Source organism: Octodon degus, unplaced genomic scaffold (genome assembly GCF_000260255.1).
Source record: "Octodon degus isolate 3935 unplaced genomic scaffold, OctDeg1.0 scaffold00218, whole genome shotgun sequence".
NCBI classification, from domain to species: Eukaryota; Metazoa; Chordata; class Mammalia; order Rodentia; family Octodontidae; genus Octodon; species Octodon degus.
Genome location: NW_004524794.1, coordinates 272,695 through 283,133, shown reverse-complemented (window position 1 = coordinate 283,133; position 10,439 = coordinate 272,695). Strand labels below are relative to the sequence as shown.

At 56.8% G+C, this 10,439-nt stretch overlaps 2 protein-coding genes across 7 annotated transcripts; both read right to left on the bottom strand.

Annotated features, from left to right (window-relative positions):
- Positions 1–3,477: 3,477 nt before the first annotated feature.
- On the bottom strand, positions 3,478–5,310 carry Ubl4a (ubiquitin like 4A). Its single transcript, XM_004645080.2, has 4 exons — positions 4,774–5,310; positions 4,493–4,598; positions 4,052–4,260; positions 3,478–3,940 (listed from the first exon to the last, which is right to left on the bottom strand). The coding sequence occupies exons 1-4, from the start codon at positions 4,819–4,821 to the stop codon at positions 3,830–3,832; spliced, it is 474 nt and encodes a 157-aa protein (XP_004645137.1). The 5' UTR covers positions 4,822–5,310; the 3' UTR covers positions 3,478–3,829.
- An 84-nt stretch (positions 5,311–5,394) lies between these two features.
- Positions 5,395–8,929, bottom strand: Slc10a3 (solute carrier family 10 member 3). 6 transcript variants are annotated; one of them, XM_023705332.1, is made up of 5 exons: positions 8,734–8,929; positions 8,373–8,578; positions 8,223–8,285; positions 7,663–7,713; positions 5,395–7,166 (listed from the first exon to the last, which is right to left on the bottom strand). In XM_023705332.1, the coding sequence occupies exon 5, from the start codon at positions 7,028–7,030 to the stop codon at positions 5,603–5,605; it is 1,428 nt and encodes a 475-aa protein (XP_023561100.1). In that variant the 5' UTR covers positions 7,031–7,166; positions 7,663–7,713; positions 8,223–8,285; positions 8,373–8,578; positions 8,734–8,929; the 3' UTR covers positions 5,395–5,602. The 6 variants fall into 6 exon arrangements, with proteins under 6 accessions (XP_023561100.1, XP_023561101.1, XP_023561103.1 ...); XM_023705333.1 differs by lacking the exon at positions 8,734–8,929 and having other exon boundaries at positions 8,204–8,285; positions 8,373–8,691; XM_023705335.1 differs by lacking the exon at positions 8,734–8,929 and having other exon boundaries at positions 8,204–8,279; positions 8,373–8,691.
- Positions 8,930–10,439: the final 1,510 nt, after the last annotated feature.

Genomic DNA, 10,439 nt, shown 5'->3' with positions numbered 1-10,439 from the left:
AGGGACCGCAGTTGGATCCCCAGCACCGCATACCCTCCAGCCCCGCCCCCAGGATGGGCTGAGCTGGCAAAAAAAAAAAGAACCATGTGGTGGCACATGCCTGTAATCGCTATTCTTGGGAGGCTGAGGCAGGAGGACTGCCTCGAGTTCAAGACAAGCCTAAATTACAGAATGAGACCCTGTTTTTGAGATGGATGTTACTAATTTTCTCAGGCTGGTTTGAATTTCTGATCCTCCTGCCACAGCCTCTTGATTTCTGGGATTAAAGGTATGTTTTACCTTGGTGAGCTAATGTGATACCTTTTAAATTCCTCTACCACCTTTGGCAGTAACAATACACAATGTACTAACCACTGTTACTCTCCTAAAATCTTGTTTTGAGATTTTGTACCATTGTTTTTTATTTTTTTCTTTAAAATAAAATAACTGATGTAAAAAAAAAAGAAATAAAATGCAATATAACCTACAAAAAATAAAAAGAATAAATTCCTCTACCTTAGCATATCTCTTTGTGGGAGATATTCTAAGGGCAGGGACTGGCTTTCCTCTTAGCATATTCATTGTTGATAATGGCAGGGATGGGTGTGTAGGACGCTATTTATTTATTATTTATTTATTTGTCTTTTTTCGGCAGCCTATCGCTATGCAATTCAGGCTGGCCTTGAGCTCAGGTGACATGTTGAAAGTGTTCTCTGAGAGCGTTTGGTAGGTCAGATGAGCTACTATATGGATGTGAGAACCTGCGGTTACCATTGTGCCATGAAGGGGTAAAGAAACTGGGACACTAAAACATAATCACAAAGTTTTGCTCTCAACTTGTGATCCCGTATTTCTAGGCTGTGTCCGTTGAAAGGTCTGGGAGCAGTGGCTCTCAGTAGTCATGAACACATCCTGCACACAGACCTTGCTTTCATTTTGATTTCGTTTGAGACAGTCTTGCTATTTAGTGCAGGCTGGCGTGGAACTCACAGCGAGCCTCTTGCCTCAGTCTCCCAAGTGCTGGGATCACAGGCATGAGCCACTGAGCCCAGCCACATCTTGGTTTCTGAATACTATTCCCCACCTAACAAGCCTGTCTATCACACTGCAGTCTCCTGGTGTTTGTGTGGCCATCTCATCCCTGGGGCTAAGCCACCTGCACATGGCTATGTGTGCCTGGAATGAGGGTCCCCAGTCACTTCCGTTTCCTCACCCTCCAGCCTGCCATCCAGTGGCTCTCCCTGCGCCACCCCCCCCCCCAGGCGCCCACAGCTGGTGCACAAACCCTCAGCCCAGCTGCCCCCCCCCCCCCCCCGAGCATCACATGCCGTTAGCATTGCCCATCCACCCAGAAGTCCTCTCCTGGCAATGCTGCAGCTGCCTCCTCCCCTCTGCTTACCCCTCTTCTCACGCCCCTTCCTTGGGAGAGCTCCTGAGATGTCACAGAGCTCCCAGGGCTTCCTGTGGACAGGCAGCCCTGGGAACAGCAGCATGGCTATTCCAAGTCAGGCTCAGGGACTGCACCATGCCTTGTTCCCATCCTGGTCCCTTTGCTCTCAGTATGTGGCTCTTGGGTGAATAGGGACGGAAGAGGAAGCCATGACTGACAGTCTCTTTGAGTAGCAGGCATCCTGCACACAGCCCTGGCCCTTCCATCTTTAGTCCCCAGGTTCAACTGGCTCTCCGAGGTACAAGCCCCACAAGTGGCTGCATAGCCATGTCCCTCCAAGGTAACAGAAGCACACAGGTCTCTGCTGCCCACAGGCCTGCTCCTCCCAGGCTCCCTGGTCTGCCCTGAGCGTCACACTGGGGTTCCTCCATGGAGTGCCTGGCGTGGCCTTGTGGCAGGATGATAGTGGGTGCTGTGTTTGTGAGTTGGCCTCAAGATGGGTGGGCCTAGAAAACCATGTTTACACTGGGCATGGTGGTCCATGTTTTGAATCCCCACACTGGGAGCCTAAGGCAGGAGAATCACAAGTTCCAGCCCAGCTCTTACAGGCCTGTCTCAAAAATGAATGAATGGGCTGGGAATATAGCTCAGTGTGAAGGCCCTGGGTTTAATTCAGTGCTGGAAGAAAAAGAGCCATGTCTAGGGTTTGTCTCTCCCGTTAAGCAGGGCACTCTGTCCCTCTCAGGTTTTTTTTATCTCAAAGATACTCAGAAGTATCTTTTATCAGTGGTCCCATAGCCCAGGCTGGCCTGGAACTAGTCATCCTCCTGCTTCAGCCTCATGAATTACAAGATTATAGTGTGCACCACGAAACCCAGCCAAATGGCCTTGAGCCCCTACAGCATGGGGGGCCTCCTAGTGGGAGCCTGTAGACCCCAGCCCCCCCCACTATCCCCTCACTCAGGTGCCCTTGATCTTAGGACACTCAGGTTTCCCATGGTGTGTAGCTGCTGCTCGCTGCTCCCATTCAAGAGCTCCTGGCCTTCAGTAGGCCCGCGGATGCACAAAGCAGCCACCCCAGCCCGCCCCCACCCCCGGCCATGGAACAATCGCACACACAAGCCAGTGTGACCAGTGACACGATAGTGTTTATTTGCTGGGGCATCTGAGACAGAAGCTACACTACAGAAACGAGAGCTCCTTGGAGGGGTGGCCTGGGATGAAGCAGGAAGTGGAGAAAGTGGAGGGAGGTGGAAGAGGCTGGGAATCTAGTCAAACTGTTCATCCGTTGTGGCTCACCAGGAAGTTTCCTTTATTGTTCAACCAGTTACTGGCAACCGAAAGCAGCCTCGCTCAGAGTTCTTTGTGGCTCAGTTTCCCGCACACGCACACGCACACGCACACCTTTAGTGCTCTTCTCAGAACACATTCCCTGACTGCAAAGAAACAACAGCATCACGAGTTATGCAATCTCACCAGCTCCCTGCTGCATGGTATTCCCAGCAGTGATGTCACCTTCCCCACATGGGGACCCAGTGACACTTCACCAAGATCCAGGCAGGTGCAGCTGCCTCCAAGGGGCCTGTGCTGATGGAGGGCATCCATGTCCTGGTGCCCACACCTTCACCCCCTCCCAACACCCTGAGCTTCCCTTGGAGGTGGCGAGGGGGTTTGAAGGAGACACACACGGCGGGGGCAACGCCGGGCACCACTGTCTTGCTCAATCACCTGCCTGCCAAAGAGGTGAGAACCACCGCTTCAAGCAAGACAGGTAAGCAGGGGCCCAGAGAAAAGCCGTGTCCCTGAGAGCCAGGATCCCTCCTGTCCAGCCCATGCTTAACTATGGCTTCACTTCAAATTCGGTTTGTCACTGAACATAAATAAGGTTGAAGGTCCCTGCAGAGTTCCCACCCTGGGCTGGGGAAGGAGGAAAGGAAGGAATTCAGGTTGCTCTAAGATGGCTGGCACTGAAATGGCATATAGCAACTTGCTCCAAGTCATGCCACAGGGGCGTGTGACTCTCCAACTCCCTAGATCACATGCCACACAGACTGCAGCAGCCAGGGACAAGGAGTGGCTGGCCCCTGGCCTCTGTGGAGGTTTGCAGCAGAGGTCAGGAGAGTGCACTGGGTAGCAGTGGCCACCTGTTCCTGTTGGGCCTGGCTGGGTCACAGGAGGTACAGACATGGTATCCCAAAACCCACCCTCCCTGCCACACACCTTCTCTCCCCAGGCACTTGTCCACGTTACTGCCGGGCCCTTCCACTGTGCTGGCTCACCTCTGCTGCAGGGTGGGAGAGAAGCCAGGCGAAGAAGGGCCGTGAGGGGCGCCTAGCACGTAGCAAGAGCTGGGCACACTCCGGCTGTTACTATCAGGAGCCAAACTGCAACATGAGATCACATTTAATGCAACATGCAGCTGTGGTCTGGCCTCAAGCTCCTCCCTGACATCCGGGAATGCTATTTGGAGAACCCCTTCTCTACAGCTTCAGTCCCTTCTGGGTGCAGGAAGCGGCTGGCCAGGCGTTCAATGTCATCCAGTGTCAGTCGGCTCAAGGACCTGTCATAATCCTGAGAAGAGAAGGCCAGGAGGATGGGGGTGTGCCGTGGGAAACGGCAGGTCTGTGCTGGGGCATGGGCTGGCTGGCAGCAGCTAGCCCTCAACAGGCAGGGTAACCTCACCCTCTGCAGTTGTTCCAGGACCCTGCTGGCATCTGCAGCACTGAAGTGGCGGGCCAGGACTTTGGCCACTAGTTGCCAAACAGGTGTTGGTGTGGGTTCGGCCACGATCCGGGCGGCCCCTTCTTCTAGCAGCACCTTTTCCAGAGGTTTCACTACTAGGTTGAGCTTGGCATTGGGCCCGATGCTGTAGTCTGACAGTCGTTTCCCATCTGTCCAAGAAAGACTAGTGGAGTTCCTTACCTACAGCTGTGGGGGTGGTGCCGGAAGCTGCGGACGCTTCCCTGGAGCAGCCAGGGCGGTGCGCTGTGGGATCTGCGGATGGTGACTTGGACCGCGGTCCGAAAGCCCGGATCTGTCACTCTGCTACCCGGCAGCCCGCACACCCCTCACACCCGGTCCCCAGCCTCGGGTGGGGCTCCTGGGCGCCTCCTCTCGGGATACCTGCTAGGGCCTTGCCCTTGAACAGCAGCCGCTGCTGGCGCACAGGGACATTCAGCTTCTCTGAGACCAGCTGCTTCACTGTGGTCACCAGCTCGTCCTCTGGCACCTGGCCGGGCGAGGGAAAAGGCAGGGGTGAGCTGAGGCTCCGGGGAGCAGCCACCTCACATCCGATCATCTGGGCAGCTCTCTGGGCCCCCCAGGCCCCCTCTCCCCCCCCCCAACCCCGTCGCATCCAGATGTCAGGCCACGGTGAACGCCAGATCTGGGCCCAGAGCCCCTACCTGCAGGGTGCACTCGCGGCCCTGGAGCGCCTTCACCGTCAGCTGCATGGCGACCGCAGCAGTGTCCACTAAGGCCGACGCGCACCCAACGGCCTCCCGCCGCGCGCCGCCGCCCTAGGCGCGCGCCGGAACCGCCCGCCGCCGGAAGCTGCGAGAGGGGCGCGCCCGGTGCCCGCGCCTCACAGTCCCCAGGCCCCGCCCCTCCAGTGGGCGGGGATTACCCGGGACTAGGGTGCGCGGAAACGCACCCAGACTGCCAGGACGTGGAAGAGGATTGAGGTGGGCTGGGGCTCTGGAGAAGGACCAGGAAGTCAGCTGGGCCTGGGGCCAGACTGGCCAACCCTAAGCTTGCACTGTGCCGGTGAGGTGGGTTGATAACCTGGGTTGTCAGTGACAGAAAGAGCCCAGCCTGCCAAGCTTGCCCACTGCCAGAAGACTTCCTGTCTGTTCCTTTGAACCAGTCTGCCACCCCGGGCCGAGGACAGGGAGGGGATCCACAAGAACAGAGGGCCAGAGCCTGGCCACCAAGGCCACTCGCCTACCCTGCATACACCTTCCCAGGGCGCATCCCTCCTGCCAACCCAGACCCCAGGGGCAGACAGAGACTGGAAGGGACCCCAAGCTTGTGCCTTTCTTTTATTGAAATATATTTTTCTGGGCACTGCCCACCTACCTAACTTAGTATGGCCTCTTTGGCACTGAAAGCTGAAGAATAAAAAACCAGTAAAAAAAATAAGCCTGGATTGGTCTGAGTGCATAGTGCATGAGAACTAAAGGCCTTTGGTACACAGAAACCTGGGGACAGTGGGCAGGGAGAGAGGCCGTGGCCTCATGGGACTGGCAACAGGCTGCTATAGATGAAGTGGCCGATGACCAGGGCCAGCATCTCAGAGGTCCCACTCAGTGCCACAATGAAGGGGGCCTGGGAGGCATAGTCTGCCTGGAGGCGGTGGAGGGACAGCTGCAGCATGGCCAAAGCCAGCAGGCTGTTCTGAACCCCAACCTCGAGGCTTACTGTTCGCCTCTGTGCCACCGGCAGCCTCAGGCAGGTGGCCAGGCAGTAGCCCACCAAGAGGCCCACCAGGGGCACTGTGAGGCCCACCAGGACGATGGGCAGCCTGACTCCTGCCAGGATAGAGACCCCCATACGGTAGGCCAGGAAGAGGCCACCCAGCAGCAGCACGAAGCTGAAGGGCTTGATGACGTGCAGCAGTAGCTGGGAGAACCTGGGCAGCTTGGACTTGATCACCGCGCCTGCAGTTATGGGGATGGCAATGAACAGCAGGGTGCCCAGGATCTTGGAGACTGGCACATGCAGTGTTTCGTGGATGCTGAGCAGGTGGCTGTAGATGGCAGAGGACAGTGGCAGGAACCCAGTGGCGGCCACTGTTGAGATGACAGTCATGGAGATGGCCAGCGTGACATCCCCTCCAAGAAGAAGGCTAAAGAGGTAGCTGCCCCCACCACCGGGTGACGAGCAGGTAATGATGAGGCCCAGAGCCAGGGCCTTGGGCAGCATGAAGACCTTGGCCATCAGGAAGGCGTAAAAAGGCATGATGAGGAACTGGCCCAGGAGGCCCAGCAGCACGGGCTGGGGGCTCTGTAGGAGCCCCTTGAGGACCTCGAGTTCCACTTTGCACCCAAATGAACACTTGTTGACAAAGATGAGCGGCAAGAGCAGGTAGAGTATCGGGTTCTCTGAGAAATGGGCCAGGTCAGCGGTGAGCGCAGCAGGGGTGTCTTCTGCTGGCGAGACCTTGATGCAGAAATCTGCCCGCTCCTCGATCAGCATGGGCGGGGCCTCACGAGCGTCCACGAGCTGGATTCGCAGTGGCGCCAGCCCAGCCAGGCCTGAGTGGATGCTCACCACAAAGCCACCCCCGCCGCTCCACTCGATGGCACTCACGTTCTTGATAGTCAGCACCTCCGTGTCCAGGGATGTGACCTTTAGGGTGGGGCTGGTCAAGGTCCCATTGGCCTGGCCCCGGTACTGGCTGGAGATCACAATGATGCCCTCACTCTCCTCGGGGAACTCAAACTCCACCACAGAGCCATCCCCAATGCTCAGGTAGCGGCCCCCCGCGAGGGGCACTGTGCGGCCCAGAGCAGTGCTGACATTGGCAATGGCTGTGCTCTGGGTCCCCTGTGGAAGGCAAAGGAGCAGCAGGACGGCTCCCAGCACGCTCAACGGGCCCAAGCCTCCTCCTGCCAGGCCCTGGCCGGCCTGCTGGGGGCCCTTGCCCTTCCCCCACAGCATAGCTCTCGCCTGAGGACACGGTGCCCAGCCCTCTGCAGCTCAGGAGAGTGCCCCTGTCGGTGCTGTGGGCTCCTCCTGAGAAGGGTCCATGGGCTGTGCTGGTTCCATGCTGCCTGCCTCAAGGGCACGGCTTTCCCTGAGGAGGGGGAGGGCCAGAGGGGCAGTTGGTAAAGGTGAATGCCTCTGATCTCAGGAGCCAGGGCATGTGCAAGTCCACCACTGGGAGAGTGAGCAAGACCCTTGCCCCAAGCTCAGATATGGAAACGCAACGTCCTGTGCTGACCCTGGTGCCACGTCGCTGCCCCTCCCCTGGCATGGCTGTCTTAAGCTCCCCTAGCGCCATCAGGGGAGGCCTTAGTCCCTGCTCCCATTTGGCTTGCTGCTCTAGCTGCTTCCTCTCCTGGGGTCCCACAGGGGCCTCTTGGGGATGTTCTCATTCAAGGGACTCAGGAGGGCCACCTTCGGTCCTATCACCACCAACACATTCCTCACTGGCTCCAAGATGCGCGTAGGGGTGGGTGTGGGGGTACACTTGTAATCTTAACACTCGGAAGGCTGAGGCAGGAGGACTGCAAGTTCAAACCCAGCCTGTGCAATTTAGCAAGACCCTGTCTCAAAACAAAAATACAAACCAAAGGGCTGGGTATAGCTCGGTGTGTAGGCTCAGGGTTCAATCTCCAGAACTGAAACAAACCAAAAAAAAACAAACAAAGCAATGAGGTACAGCAGGGCTGCATCAATAGTGCAGTTGGGGTAAAATCTTTCTGGGGGTTCCAGGTGGAACAAGGGGACCCACCAGCACAGGACAGAGGATATGTTCATGGGTTAGGTCCAGGACACTTCCGGAGAGCAGGTTAAGAGTTGAAAAAGCTGTGTGGCAGTGAGCGGCCACTGGTGTGCACACTAGCCTGCCCTGTGGTGGCGAGACCAAGTCCTGGGGTCCACCTTCCCTGAGGAAGTTGCCAGGATTGAGTCAGAGGGTGTCATGGGGCCTCTTCTCTGGCAGCCCCAGAACCTGAGTCCCTGGAGCTGCTCAGCCCATCTGAGCATCCCCTCTGTGCATGCCCTCCCAGCACCTCAGATTCCCAAGCAGACTTGGGCTTTCCAGAGGGGCAGAGCGTCCAACCACCACCCTGGTGTCACACGAGCTGCTAGAACTGGGGCAACCAGAACCTGGACTCCGTGTTTTCACCTCTGCTGCCAGTTGTCCCGTGCTCTGTAGTGTCCCTTTGGCCCTGCCTATTCACATCTGAAACTGAGGACAGAGTCAGCAAAAGGCTCGTGCTGGGACGCCCCGCCCCCATGACCACGCCCCTGCTGGCCTGGGGTTCAGGTCACTTACCCTGGAGGCCTAGTCCAGCCTGCGTCTCGTGGCAGCAGGCTGAGGGGCAGGCGGGGTGGGTGGGAGAAGTCAAGTGCAGCGGGAAGAGGCAGGCACGGAGGTGCCGAGGGGTGGTCGGGATGGGGCGCTGGGGCCTGTCGCTGTAGAGGGCCGGCCGCCTGGCGTCGCTGGCGCGGAGCTTGGGCTCTGGTGCCCTCCCTGTGTAGCTGGAAGAGTTTGAGCGCATGCAGGCAGGCAGCAGGCAAGGCCTACCCGAGGCAGTGCACAGCGGCAGGTGTTCAGGAACAGGGTGGGAGTGTGCGGGGCTCGGGTGCCGCCCCGCAGGCCCCCGCAGGCCCCGAGGATGAGCGGCGGGCCTTACCGGCTGGGCCAGGTGCGCACAGGGGCCGACTGCGGAGCGGCGGAGGTCAGCGGCCACCTCCCGCCGCCCCCTCCCGGCGAAAAGCTCTCGTCCGCCGCCGCGGCCACGAAGCCCGTAGCCGGCGCCCGCCTAGCAGGCGGACGCCGGCGAACTCGGCCCGCGGGACCCGTGCTGCGCGCTGGCCCCGCCCTCCGGCCGCCGCCTGCGCGGGGCGAGACCGGAAGTGACGCAGGGAGCGCGACGGGGGGCGCGAGCGCGGCTCTGTGCTGCCGGGTTCCAGGGGCTGCTTGGCGCCAGCGGCTGCAGGAGGCTTTAGCCTCCTGTGGTTGCCACCTTCGAGCACAGGCTGGGGTTTTGCAGAAAGGGACTTGTCGGGCATGGTGGCACACGCCTGTAGTCCAGAGGCTGAGGCAGGAGGGTCACTGCAAATTCGAGACCGGCCTAGCCTACATAGTGAGCTCAAGGCAGCCTGAACTATAGCGAGACCCTGTCTCAAAAAGGCAATAAATAAATAAATAAAAATAAAATCAGGAACAAGACAAGGATGTCCACTAATACCATTGCTGTTAAATATAGTCCTGGAAACAGAACTCTTGAAGGCATTATGTAGGCAAAGACTTTATGAACAAAACACCACACAGGAGCAATTTTTTTTTTGACGGAACCAGAGATTGAACTCAGACCCTTGCACTTGCTAGGGAAGAGCTTATTCCACTGAGCCATCTCCCCAGCCCCACAGGAGCTATTTTTTAAAGATGAAGAATTATTTTAAGAAATAATGTGAAAAAGCAACATAGAATTTAAAGTATAGTGTTATAACTACCTTTAAAAACTGATAAAAACAAAAAAAACAAAACAAAACACTGATAGGTTCTGGCCCTAGTACAAATTGCTAAATCATCATGGTGGTCATCTAATATGGCAGAAACCCTTAAAACAAAAGCTCATCTTCCGAAGACCACCTCCCCCTTCTTCTCCATCGCAGCCCAGGATGCAGTTTCCTTACACCTTTCCCCCTGCGTCAGCGAAGCCCCCAGTCAGCTCCTCAGATGTATCTTAACATCCCCCTCAAGCCCCGCCCCTGGCAACAGTCCATAAAAGCCTCGGCGTCCCTTTCTTCCAATCCAGAGAATCCTCATCTTCCCAAGATTCTCTCCAAGTGCTCAGAGATAATAAAGACCCTTTCCCTTTTTTTCTTCTGCCTGTTTCTCCGCTGCACCAGTGCCTGAATAAAAAACAAACAAACAAACAAACAAACATAAAAACTACACAGAAAAGTAGCAAAAAGAGCAAACTTTTATCCGGGTTTCCAGGACACAGTGATGTGGGCTGGAAGACAGATTGTCTCCAGGCAACTTCACCAGGTACGCTTCCCCTTGCCCCATGCAGCCTGTGCATCTGACAAGGGAAAAATGCTTTCCTTCCCCAGGCCATCTCATTCCTGAGCTGACAACAGGATTGCAGAAAGAACGGACACGAAGGATAGGGCAAACTAGCTAAGGGAACCACATAGATTTCTTTTTTTTTTTTTTTTAAAGAAGTTCTCCTGAGTCTTTTTTTTTATTCATTGTGTGTGTGTGTGTGTGTGTGTGTGTGTGTGTGTGTGGCCAGCTCAGCCCACCAGGGGGCGGGACTGGCTGGCATGTGGTGCTGGGGGATCGAACCGCGGTCCCTGTGCTTTGCCAAGCTTGTTCCAAGTAGGTGCT

Excerpts from the sequence above, each read along its gene's own strand:
- Ubl4a (XM_004645080.2), bottom strand. The coding sequence starts at position 4,821 with ATGCAGCTGACGGTGAAGGCGCTCCAGGGCCGCGAGTGCACCCTGCAG. Across the intron at positions 4,599-4,773 it reads GCCGCGAGTGCACCCTGCAG|GTGCCAGAGGACGAGCTGGT; the intron begins GTAGGGGCTCTG and ends TCGCCCGGCCAG. Across the intron at positions 3,941-4,051 it reads TCCTGGAACAACTGCAGAGG|GATTATGACAGGTCCTTGAG; the intron begins GTGAGGTTACCC and ends TTCTCTTCTCAG.
- Slc10a3 (XM_023705332.1), bottom strand. The coding sequence starts at position 7,030 with ATGCTGTGGGGGAAGGGCAAGGGCCCCCAGCAGGCCGGCCAGGGCCTG.